At 42.9% G+C, this 11577-nt stretch overlaps 2 protein-coding genes across 3 annotated transcripts in view; one reads left to right on the top strand and one right to left on the bottom strand.

Moving 5' to 3' along the window:
* The window catches only part of LOC113009498 (receptor tyrosine kinase-like orphan receptor 1), a 142838-nt gene extending 132518 nt beyond the window's left edge, over positions 1-10320 (top strand). For both annotated transcript variants that reach the window (XM_026147809.2, XM_080292009.1), the window contains 4 exons: positions 5384-5563; positions 6238-6465; positions 6667-7031; positions 7230-10320. In XM_026147809.2, coding sequence (XP_026003594.2) covers positions 5384-5563; positions 6238-6465; positions 6667-7031; positions 7230-7926 — 1470 coding nt within the window. In that variant the 3' untranslated portion in view covers positions 7927-10320. The remainder of the gene's footprint in view (positions 1-5383; positions 5564-6237; positions 6466-6666; positions 7032-7229) is intronic.
* On the bottom strand, positions 89-1807 carry LOC113009499 (TOG array regulator of axonemal microtubules protein 1-like). Its single transcript, XM_080292010.1, has 4 exons — positions 1290-1807; positions 952-1190; positions 701-856; positions 89-613 (listed from the first exon to the last, which is right to left on the bottom strand). The coding sequence occupies exons 2-4, from the start codon at positions 1110-1112 to the stop codon at positions 379-381; spliced, it is 552 nt and encodes a 183-aa protein (XP_080148136.1). The 5' UTR covers positions 1113-1190; positions 1290-1807; the 3' UTR covers positions 89-378.
* Positions 10321-11577: the final 1257 nt, after the last annotated feature.

Below are 11577 nucleotides of genomic sequence, written 5' to 3' on the forward strand. Positions count from 1 at the left end.
AAAAATGCAAAATCATGGGTTAAAAACGAAAACAAGAGAACTAAGAATGTATTAATATTTGTTGACAGAAAAACAGAAACTGTATATGTGCCAACCAAAGTGCCATTTTAATTCACATGAAAAAAAAAGGGATTTATTCATTCATTGTCCATTCAGGATCTTAAAAATGTGATAATAATAATGAAATAATACAAATAATGTAATAATAAGAATGATGTAATAATAATTAATGTAAATCTAAATAATATTGTCCTTCAGAGAAATAGTTTGTAGTCCTGAAGATGGAGAAGTTTACTCCTGCAGAGCGACTGGGACTGTCTGTGGTCATGATGGTTGAACCTCCAACCACTTTCCCAGCTTAGCCTCAGAGTGCTGCTGCTACTGTAGCTCTTCTCCTCTGTACTCGTCAGGACTTGCATTGTCACATCTGGGGATCCCAGGCCCTGCTGGAGAGGAGAGCCTAGTCTGAATGCTGACCTGCTGCCTGTAATTATTAGCCTTTTTCAGGCTCTTCTCCACAGGACGCCTGTCTTTTTCAGGGACAATCTTCATCCACAAATTCATAAAGTCCTTGTGAAGGGTCAGTTTCTTGATGATTGTTCGCCCATGATACCTGTGGAAGATTACAGTTGTCATTAATTGTGTAAACTCACAGAAAATAAAACATTGATGCACTTCAAACCCATTTAAAAGTACCCACCTGGCTTCAGGTGCAGCATCCCCTGCCATTCTAGAGGCAGCAATTAGAAACCTTTCAGTGAAGCTTCCTGCTTTCAGGATGACGGCTGCTCCAACTTTGTCAGCCAGCTGGTGCAGGTGTTGAGCTGTGCTATTCCTCACTGCGACACAGCGATGGCTGAGCAAGGACAATATTAGACACACAACTCAGTGAACATCATCTCTCTTTCATGTCTTCTAATAAAATCACTACAGCTTCTTCTCTCCTCTTACGTCAGTCCTGTGTTAAACAGAGCGCTCAGAATCCGTCCATGGCTGCAATTTTCCACCATGGCATCAAGTGCCAGATTGACCTCCTGATGAAGAAAGTTGTTGTTGGTCTGTGCAAGCTTCAGCAATAGAGCTCGGCCTGTTGTTTCAACTTCTGGGTCCATTGTTTTCTGGAGCTGAATGTAGAGCTCATCGATGGTATGTATGGCCTCACAGGCTACTGCTGAGCGTTGGTTTTTCACCTAAAATGTGAGTGAAAATCATCAGTTGAGGCTGTAGTATGCACTTGAAGGGAAACTAGCTGCATGAAACACATATAAGAAACATAAAGTGTGCAATACCTCCTCAGTGAGGACCAGACACACTTCATGCAGTTTAGTCTTCAGGATGTCCGAGTGGTGCTTTGCCAGAGACTGAATAGTTTGCAACCCCTGTCTTTTCTTAATCCTGTATTTACACAACACAACATTGAACACGACTTCAGGAACACCACAAATAACACAGCCACATTATGCAGCACTGTTTCTGTGCAGTAATTAATGTCTCCTTACTACGCTTCTTACCAGTCGTCTGAAGACAGCAGACTAAAGCTGTGGGACAGGCTCTCTACAGGTGTAGCTAGAGGCGGGAGTTTGACCCTGCCCTCTCTTGGATTATTCTGACTGCACTGACTGTCTGCTTTCTTGTCTGATAATCAACGAGGTTAGTAAAGAGAAAATGTAATTTCTTCTAATTTGAAGCATTGTACATGATGCAGTGATTAATTGTTCATTAAAATCTTTTTAAAAAATCTCTTAATTTAAAGTTTGATTATTCAGCATCTTCTACAGTTACTGAGGAAAACCACTTACCGTCTATAGGGACGACTTTTGCACGGCGCAGCAGCGTCCCAAGCAGAGGTCCTCGTTTTTGCGGTATGGGAACTGTTGGAGGTTTTGGAGTCAAAGGCTTTACTGCAGTAAATGTTTTGGTTGGTACTGTGTGTCCAGGTGAGGTTACAATCCCATCCTGGAAATGCTGCAGTTTTTCCAAAATAGGCCCAAATTTGTCTTTTACTGTCAAGACTCTTATTCCACGAATGACCTTCGTGTCTGTTTAGACAAAAAAATAAATAAATAACTACAAATTGACATCTTACTAAAAAAAACAACAATAGACATTTTTCTTCCTGATTTTTTTTTTCTACAAAAAAGCATATAAAATGAATGGACAGCAAGAATATGTGTAATTTAGCATTAAAATAGATAATCTACAGTGTCAAATTTTAAAATCTAAACTAACTGATTAACAGCAGGTGTAACCACTAAAGAAAAGCATCACCTTTGAACTGACCTGCTCCTAAATGTTTAGCAGAGAAAACAGGCAATTGTGATGGACAAGCTGCTCGAGGAGGTGGAGGAACTGGAGTGAGCGGTGTCATCTCAACAGGACTGTCAATGAGAGGAATGGCCCTCAGCTCACTTGGTGTGTGTGTGTCTACAGAGCTGAGGCTACACGGACTTCTTTTAGGGTCCTCCTGATTCCAAAAGGGGTCATCCAACCAGGGACTTAAGTTCCTGCTTCTCTGGACTCTCTGTGGAGAGCCTGCGCATTGCTTAGGTAAAGGTGGGAGTCGCACAGCATAATCTCTGGGTCTCTGTGCGATATGCGATGTGTCTGCCTGTTGAAAGAACACATTTCTCTTACTGCTCAGAGCTTTGTGAAAGTCCAGGTAGATCTAGTTTTCCATTGCTATGCTTCTGTCCATCCTAATACCACTGGAGCTTTTTTCTTTTTTGTAATGTATATCATGGTCTCCCAGTAAAACACGCAGCTCACATCAGCATGAGTATCATGTTGCCTTCAAGGCTGCACACCCTGTCATGTCGTGTAAGCGCATCTTTTTTTCCACATAATTGTGGTGGTTGAGGGCGGAGGGTTGGGGGTTTATCTAGACAGCATGTATTGCTGGGCACACTTGAGCTGATGCTCAAGGTAAGGCGTATAGTATTACAGCGAAGAGCCGCGGAGAGAATTGCAGATGTCACAGATGCGTCAGAATCCATTAATATCCTTGCTTTATTTAGTTTCTGAGGGTTTTTTGGGAGGGGGACTGGAATAAATGTTTCACTGACCTAAAAAGGGAGTCTCTCCTTGCTGTTTACATGAAGACCTTGTGTCTGCAAAGAGTTACGTTTACAGGAGAGTGACAGCCATGCAGTCATGGAATTATACAGTTGATTTTAAATGGTCTTTGTTGCCAACTTGGTTCTGAAATATAGCAGACTGCATAACCATCAGCTGAAAGATTACCAAAGCCCCGCCCTCATGCGTCCATTCAGCCTTGTAGCTAAATTTTACAGATCTACAAGAAAATTTTAATAAAAGGGAGCGGCTGTGTGATTTCTGTCTTTTAAAAACTTTTTTATATGGGCTAAATATTCCGACTTTTAGACGTTTTACTAAGTCAAATGTCTTTCTTTCCTGTTTTCATTATCTGCAGCTTTGTCTTGGATTAAGCTGCTACCTAACAGGCTTTGCTTGCAGGGGGTCACCCAAGGGTTACTGCCTATGACAGTCCATTTAGACACACACATAGAAATCTGTGGTGGTGTGAGGAGGATCTGAGGGTTTGGGTGTGGGGAGGAAAGACAGCGGGGAAAAAAACCCATAACTAAAAACATCTGTGTCTCACATCATGCACAACACACACACTCACCACCCCCCTCAGAGCTCGTACAGACGGTGTGCATGTGTGAGTGTGTGAGTGCATGTGTCCTCACAGAGGAATTTCATTATTCATCTCAAAGTTCCTGGAATCTGGAAATCTCTGCCAACCTTTCTGCACCTTTTATCTCTTCCCAAGCATAGATACGAGTGGCAGTTTGGCACCATCGACTTTATATAAAAAATATTCAGTCCCCAACATCCCCACCGTCATCTGTTGGTGCTGTTCTAATGAGATGGTCGGTATGATTATCAACCGTGGTCATGCTCTGGTTGCAAAGAAGACTAATCTTAATGATCAAAATAAAAAAAGAAGACACACACAGAAACCTGACATCACAGATTTGCCTGAAGAAAAGATCAGGGGAAAGATACACATTGTAATAAGACGTTATGTTAAAAAAAAAAAATTCATACTGAGAAATTAAAATACCGTCACAGATTTTGGATAAGAGTCTCAAAAAAAGTTATGGCATCATACCTGGGACTTATCGCACTGAAGATGGATGAAAATGTGTTTTTCCCCCATAATCAGGCTTTAATATCTGTGAAGTGTTCAGCTGATTTGCTCCATTTTAAAGTCTATTACGTGCTTTGCACATGTGAAGCTGTAAACAAAATGTGGGTCCCATCTCCTCTACTGGCCTCCCAAGCTGCTGCTGGAGATCGGACATCCAAATTGGATTAACTTGAGCTGAGGTTTGAAAGTCTGTGCTCACACTTTCAGAAGTGTAGCTCACAGACTTTGCCCCCTAAAAAATTAAAAAATAATCACTCATAAAATATAAAAAATAAATTCTTATAAACTTTCCTTTGAAGAAGGCCATTTTCCCTGGATTTCGGGTTTTTTTTTTTTTTTTTTTGAGAGATGGTAAGGTGATGAACAGTCCTCATGAATTCTTAAACAAGTGATCTGCTTTCCCCTCAACTATTTTACACAGAAATCTGACACTAAATATACTTATTAAGGTGACTAATTTCTAACAGATGGCATTTACACAGTGTATCTGCTGTGGTGTTTGTGGGAAACTGCTGAACCGCATTTTCTCCATTTGAATCATTCGTTTTCTTTATCTTAATGAGGAAATGGATTTAATTGACTGCAATTTACTTTAAATGAATTCCAAAACGTGCCTGACCCTGTCCTAACCCCACAGCCCAGCTCATTCCTGTTGGATTTAGATGTGCTGTAACCCAGCATTCCAGTCAGAGCACTCCTCAGTGAGTTCCAAAAGATGAAAAAGCAAAGTCATCCCTCACAGGGAGCGCTACATTGTTTTCTGCTATTGTTGCAGCTGATTCTAGGGTTTACTGGCAAGAGAATTAATTGCCTCATCTTCCCAAATTTTGCTTAACCTGTCAGCCAGATGACATTTTTAAGCTGCGACATGTTGCCAGATTTCGCAATTTTCCCACATCGCTTTCCAGAGGCGTGAAAGGGGCGATTTGGGGGCTGATGTAATGGGCTGAGTCTGATTGCGTGAATTATCAGCTCTGAGCTATAGTTTTATTTTTCTTCTACAATTCAAACACGGATTTGGTGTTATATTAGGCAGTTCGCCTACATCAGATTGAAAGCAGCGACATCATGTTTTCTTTTCCCTACAAGGACAGCGGTGATGAAAGGCTGCTGACCCGACAAAGAAAGTAATGATTTCATTTTTGTTGAATGTGTTTTCAACCTGTTGATGTCACCTTACCATTTTTTTCCTCCTCCTTCTTTCTGTAGAGCAAGGCCAAGGAGCTTCCCTTATCAGCCGTCCGTTTCATGGAGGAGCTCGGAGAATGTACTCTAGGGAAGATCTACAAAGGTCATCTGTATCTGCCGGGCATGGACCAGGCCCAGCTTGTGGCCATAAAGACCCTCAAAGACATTTCCAATGCCCAGCAGTGGGCTGACTTCCAGCAAGTAAGAAATGTTTCTAAATTAACCGTTTTTACAACACACATAAAAATATATATATATATACAATAATGAAGCCGCATCAGTCGTCTTTGTGTAGAGTTGGAAAATGAAATGTACCACTAAAATATCCTATTGCTAAAAACTACATGTGGCTGCTTTCTTAGAGGAAAGGCGTCTAGGCCCACAAGATTTCAAGCACGGCTTGTTGTATGTCTATAGAAGGTAGACGCGGTGAAAGATTGGAGACGGCTGAACTGCTCAACTGTAGATGAGTTCTCTGGAAATAGCTCCCAAAATAAACTGTAACTTGGTGGAAGGTTGTCCAGATAAATTTAGATGTGACGGCGGGTTGAGCCAGTCGGCATGTGTAAGACGTAATCCTCACTTTCCGTTTACAGAAAGTGAGGCAGACCTGAACTGTGCCCACATTTTAAAGTGGTACTGCCATCGACTCAATTTCAAAAGTGATCAATGAGCCGTTGTGAAACCAGCTTGGGTGATCTTCTTATAATCACCTGTCAAAGCCACACAGTTTCAGACTCAGTTTCTCCATTAAACTCCCACATCTTTTGTAAATATCCACTTTTCCAGTAAATGTTGAAATCAACCTGCCAGCCACCTTTTTTTGTTTGTTTGTTTCTTTGAAATTCACCGTTATTTATCCAACTTCATCAAAGGAGGCCGCAGTGCTGACCGAGCTTCAGCACCCCAACTTGGTGTGCCTGGTGGGTGTGGTTACCCAGGAGCAGCCGGTCTGCATGCTGTTTGAGTTTCTGCCCCAAGGTGACCTCCACGAGTTCCTCATCATGCGTTCGCCACACTCAGACGTCGGCTGTAGCAGCGATGAGGACGGCACGGTGAAATCCAGCCTGGATCATGGAGATTTTCTGCATATGGCCATACAGGTAGGATCTAAAAACATCCTCGTAGTTGGCTACAAGCGTAGTGGAAGAAGTACTGTTGTGCCTTCCATTTAAACATGAACCATTTACATGAAATGTTGATGATGATCTTAATCGCTCATGTAGAAACTTTGAATTAAAATCAGTGTTTTAATGTCTACCTTTCACTGCTCCTTCAAACATCTTCTAAATATTGTGAACCAGGTGGCTGCTGGGATGGAGTACTTGGCCAGCCACTTCTGCGTTCACAAGGACCTCGCAGCTCGGAACATTTTGGTAGGCGAGCAGCTCCACGTCAAGATTTCTGACCTGGGTCTCTCCAGAGAGATCTACTCCTCAGACTACTACTGCCTCCAGCCTAAAATTGTGCTGCCCATCCGCTGGATGCCCCCTGAGGCCGTCGCTTCGGGAAAGTTCACCACAGACTCGGACATCTGGTCGTTTGGAGTTGTGCTGTGGGAGGTCTTCAGCTACGGGCTACAGCCCTACTATGGTTTCTCGAACCAGGAAGTGATGGAGATGGTGAGAAAGAGGCAGCTGCTGCCCTGCCCCGAAGACTGCCCACCAAGGTATGTTGCAATTACCGGTGCAATATGAGAAGTATACAAGAAGATAGTGCATCCAGCTAATGGTGAAACTCAAGTGTGCAAGTGTCTTTATTGGACTCTGGTATTAGGGTTAGTTTAGTGTATTCAATTCAAATAGAGTTTTAGAAGCAGTCTGATTGTTGCTGTTTGTGGTAATGAAATAACTCTGTTGGCTTTTAGGTTTTATGGTCTGATGACAGAGTGCTGGCAGGAAGGACCAGCACGTCGGCCGCGCTTCAAGGATATTCACGCCCGCCTGCGAGCTTGGGAGGGGTTGTCGTCCCACGCCAGCTCCAGCACGCCCTCTGGAGGAGGAGGCAACGCCACCACTCAGACCACCTCGCTCAGCGCCAGCCCCGTCAGCAACCTTAGCAACCCACGCTATGCTGCCGCCGCCGCCGCGGGGTACCTCTACCCAGCCCAGGCTATTCCCGCGCCGGGACAGATGGGTGCAGTTCCAGCATGGACGCCCATGGCCGTGACCCAAACCCACCAGCGCTTTATCCCAGTCAACGGATACCCAATCCCGCCAGGATACGCAGCATTCCCAGCTCACTTTGCACCCCCAGCTCCGCCTACTAGGGTAATCCAGCACCACCTGCCCCCTCCAAAAAGCCGCTCCCCCAGCAGCGCTAGCGGCTCCACCAGCACGGGTCACGTCAGCGGCGTGCCCTCCACTACGGGCTCCAACCATGACGCCAACACGCCGCTGCTGTCCCACTGCATCATGCCGGGGAGCGGCGGAGGGTCGGCTCAGGTGTACGGACAAATCTCCCAGAAGGGGATGGTGGACCACGTGTCTCAGACCTCAGCACTGCTTACCCCTGACTCTGATGTGCTGATGTACAACGACTCAGTCATCACTGCAGACCTGTAAATATTCAACCTCTTTGAGCTTAGATCCCAGAAATGAGACGTTTAGCGCTTCAGCCAGTGGCGCAGCGTCACAGTTCTTCTCTGGTCTTACCGAGACCCAACAGAGATGGAGCGTGCCACACATCTGGGTATCCAAGAAACACTAAGCAGGCTATATAAGCAGCTGTCTGACTCTGTCATGCCTTACTGTTTACAGGAGGCGTACTTACTATCATGGTTTGAAAATGTTATTTTAACCTCTGTGTAAATACAGTACATAGGTCCTGAATGAATGAATGAAATACAAAGATATATATTCAAATGAACTTTTTATTAAGTAAAACACTTTAAAGGTGAAAACATTCTTCCCGTGGCCTTATTCAACAGTTTGTGTTCCAATCAGACAAAAAAAAACTAAACAATTCCCACTCGATGGACTTTTTCCTACAGGATGTCAGGCAGACATGGATATTCATGTGATGACTTTCAGGTGCCTTTTTTTCTAAACTAGTTCATTGGCTTGCTTGTCAACACAAAAAATCAAATATCCAAGGGAGCGCGAATTGAAACGGCGAGTAACTTTATAAAAACGATCAACAGTGGCCTGCTCCAATAAATGATGCCTCCTTGGCCCTCATAAACCAATCAGTAACATTTATGTTAGCATGCATAATTCCCATGCTGCCAACAGCTATGAAAGTACTAATGCAGGTGCTAAGAAGTCCCTTTGAGAATGACAGCTGAATGTGTGTTTTGTTTTTTTTTGTTTGTTTATTTTCCAACTTCATCACGCTGTCTGAGACGTCTGCAACAAGAAGACCGGACACAGTGAAGCTAGAAGTTTATCTGATCGGCCTCCCTTTAAGTATCATTTCTTTTCATCATCGCCCCCCCCAGTTTTGTTTCTCCGGGAGACATCGCATCTAACTTCAGAGCTGGCAAGAGGGCCCCCTGCAGATGAACAAAAGACATCACAAAGCACTCGCTTCCTTCCACAGCTAACCCACACCGTTCTCAGGGCAAACACTTCATTCGCCGCATAATTGATTGGATACAGTCTTTTATGTTTTTTCCGAAAGTTTTTACGGATTTCATTTTGGAGATGGGAAAAAAAAAGCTCAGCACGTGCAGCTTTTAACAGAAAAAGTACAACCTGAAAAAAAAGTCTGACCGTTTTGTCTGTTTCCCAGTGAAGGATGACGAAGTGTGTGTTTGGTGAGTCTCAGTTTCGTAGCCGCACAAACTATGCCTCAGCCATCCACGATGGTTTATGAGAGGCCAAATATGAAGCTTCTTTCATTCCCTCAAAACAAAAGTCAGAAAACCAGCAGTAATGTGTCAAGTCAACAATCAATGGGTGCGAATGTTCCTGAGTGCATGTTTTAACTACAGCAATAACACATCCGGGTTGTTTTTACTGAGGACATGCAGAGAATAAAGTGCATTTCTGAGTTGTAAAGTAAGTGGACACATGTGAAATGTAGCAACAAGAAAAAAGTAGCTGCAAAAATGGCATCAAAATCAAATTCAGTTGTCTTTATAAATCCTACTGCTCTTTAGTTTTCCTCAGCATTCAAGTGAGTAGAGGTCAGTAGTGAAGCTGGTTGGCTGTTATTAGCAGCATGAAGGGTGTGCTCTTGTTTCCATGCTATTTGAAATCATTTGAGAGTGTATTTTTCAAATGCCTTTCCTCTCTGTGTGTTTTTGTGATTCTATTTTTCTAAAGCAGAGTGAGCTACCTAAGCATCTTTACCCATGAGCCCCAGCAATGTAAATGATGTACGAATACTAACATAGACTGTATATATAAGCTGGACTTTGCTTCCAGATTTAAAAAAGCAAGGCCAACGCAGTCTGCACTGATGGCCAACAGGGGGCGACTCCCCCAGTCCAGTCCACTTCTCACTTGATTTTTGACATCAGTGAAGCCTTATTTAATACAGGACGTTTCTCATTTTGTTAAGGATGCTGTCACTGACAATTGCTAATAAGGCAGAGAATAGTATAAGGCATGGCTACCGTATAAGTGTACAGAGTCTAATAGAATAAAATAATAAAAGTGAAAATGCTCAAGTGAAGGTTTCAACCATTGGGTGCCGTCATTGTGGCTACAGTCATCTTTTTTTATGTAGTCTATGTACTAATATAGCAGTGCACAAACCACTTGTACACAAGACTGTGAATCTTAATCAAGTTTAGGTATTTTTGTATTTGGCAAAAATTCATTATAGTGCCTTTTTTTTTGTCTTTTATTGGTAAGAAGAAACAAAAGTATATGTATATTTCAATGCCAGTGTACCCATAACAGGTTTACATGCATATTGATCAAGAGAGGCCTTGGCTTTGTATTTTGTCTGAATATTTTTGCACAGATGTTTTGTATTGCAAAATCATTTATTAAATAATGTTTGGTAAATCCCGCTGCTTCTGTTGTATGATCGATCCGTTTTAAGAATACAGACTTGTAATAGCAATGTGAATCCACTGGGGGCCACCAAATCACCATTTCTGAGAACAGTTTTGAATATCTTTGCCTTGTAATTGCAGTGACCACTGTTGGCCAAGTGGTGGGGCCCTTTAGCTGTTTGATTACTGTAGTCACAACTGGAAACAGTTGGAAATAATAGTCAAAGATGAAAAAATGGCTCCTGTGTAGCCTTTCCGGGTGTGTGTTTGTCTGCTTCACTTCATTTCTTTCAGGCTCAAATTCAGATCTTTCACCTTGAATTGGGAAAAAAAAAAATAAGTGAACCAGAGTGACTGTCATCCAGCATATGAATGTCATAACAGATGTAATGTTCTACATTTACAGACATACAGACTGTTTCTGCCAGTAAAGTCATACGAGCATGGAGGACATTCCAGGAGAAAGGAGGCTACTCTATGAGAACAGCACAAGATCGTTATTCCATCAGCAGGAGCAGTATCTGCCAGAGCTACAAACTGACCTCCAGCAGGCCGCTGGTGTTGATGTCTCTGACCAGATAATCAGAAACAGACTTATGAAGGCCAGACATCATCTAGTGGGCCCTTTGCTCACTGCTGGCACAGAGGAGTCTGATTAGCATTTGCCTCAGAATACCTGAATTAGCAGGTCCACATCTATTGCTTTTTACAGATGAGAGCAGGTTCACCCTGAGCACATGTGACATACATGAAAGAGCTTGGAGAAGTTGTGGAGGATGTTATGCTGCCTGTAACATTGTTCAGCATAACCGGTTTGCTGGTGGGTCAGTGATGGTCTGTGGAGGCATATTCATGACCTCAACAGGCTCAACCTAGACAACAGGACTCTGAATGCCATTAGGTACCAGAATCAATTGATATCATTGACACTTCACACTTACCTAACCTAAATGTTCTAGAACACCTCTAGGACGTTATGTTTCTGTCCATTCAACGCTGCCAGGTTCAACCTGAGAGCTCAGCTCTGATCTAGGTGTTTTGCTTCATTGCCTTTAAAGACCTGAAAGGGTTAATGAACTCATGGACCAGAAAATGCTATCAGAATATTTAGTAATGTTCTTCCCTTTTGCAGAGATAAAATATAATTACCAACAAACTAAATAAGTATTCTGTCATTTGAATGAACTAGTCATGCAAAAAACAAACCAAAACTGAAGCTCCATTTTGCAGTGCAGGTGTCCTTTCTTCCCCCTGTCAAGCATGAGCC

Source organism: Astatotilapia calliptera, chromosome 17, assembly GCF_964374335.1.
Source record: "Astatotilapia calliptera chromosome 17, fAstCal68.1, whole genome shotgun sequence".
Lineage (NCBI taxonomy): Eukaryota > Metazoa > Chordata > Actinopteri > Cichliformes > Cichlidae > Astatotilapia > Astatotilapia calliptera.

What these genes read in the sequence shown, in the direction of transcription:
- LOC113009499 (XM_080292010.1), bottom strand. Translation starts at nt 1,112, where the DNA reads ATGGACCCAGAAGTTGAAACAACAGGCCGAGCTCTATTGCTGAAGCTT. An exon ending in CTGTTTAACACAGGACTGAC is followed by an intron (nt 857 to 951) that starts GTAAGAGGAGAG and finishes GTCCTTGCTCAG; the next exon opens with CCATCGCTGTGTCGCAGTGA. An exon ending in GATGCTGCACCTGAAGCCAG is followed by an intron (nt 614 to 700) that starts GTGGGTACTTTT and finishes AATCTTCCACAG; the next exon opens with GTATCATGGGCGAACAATCA.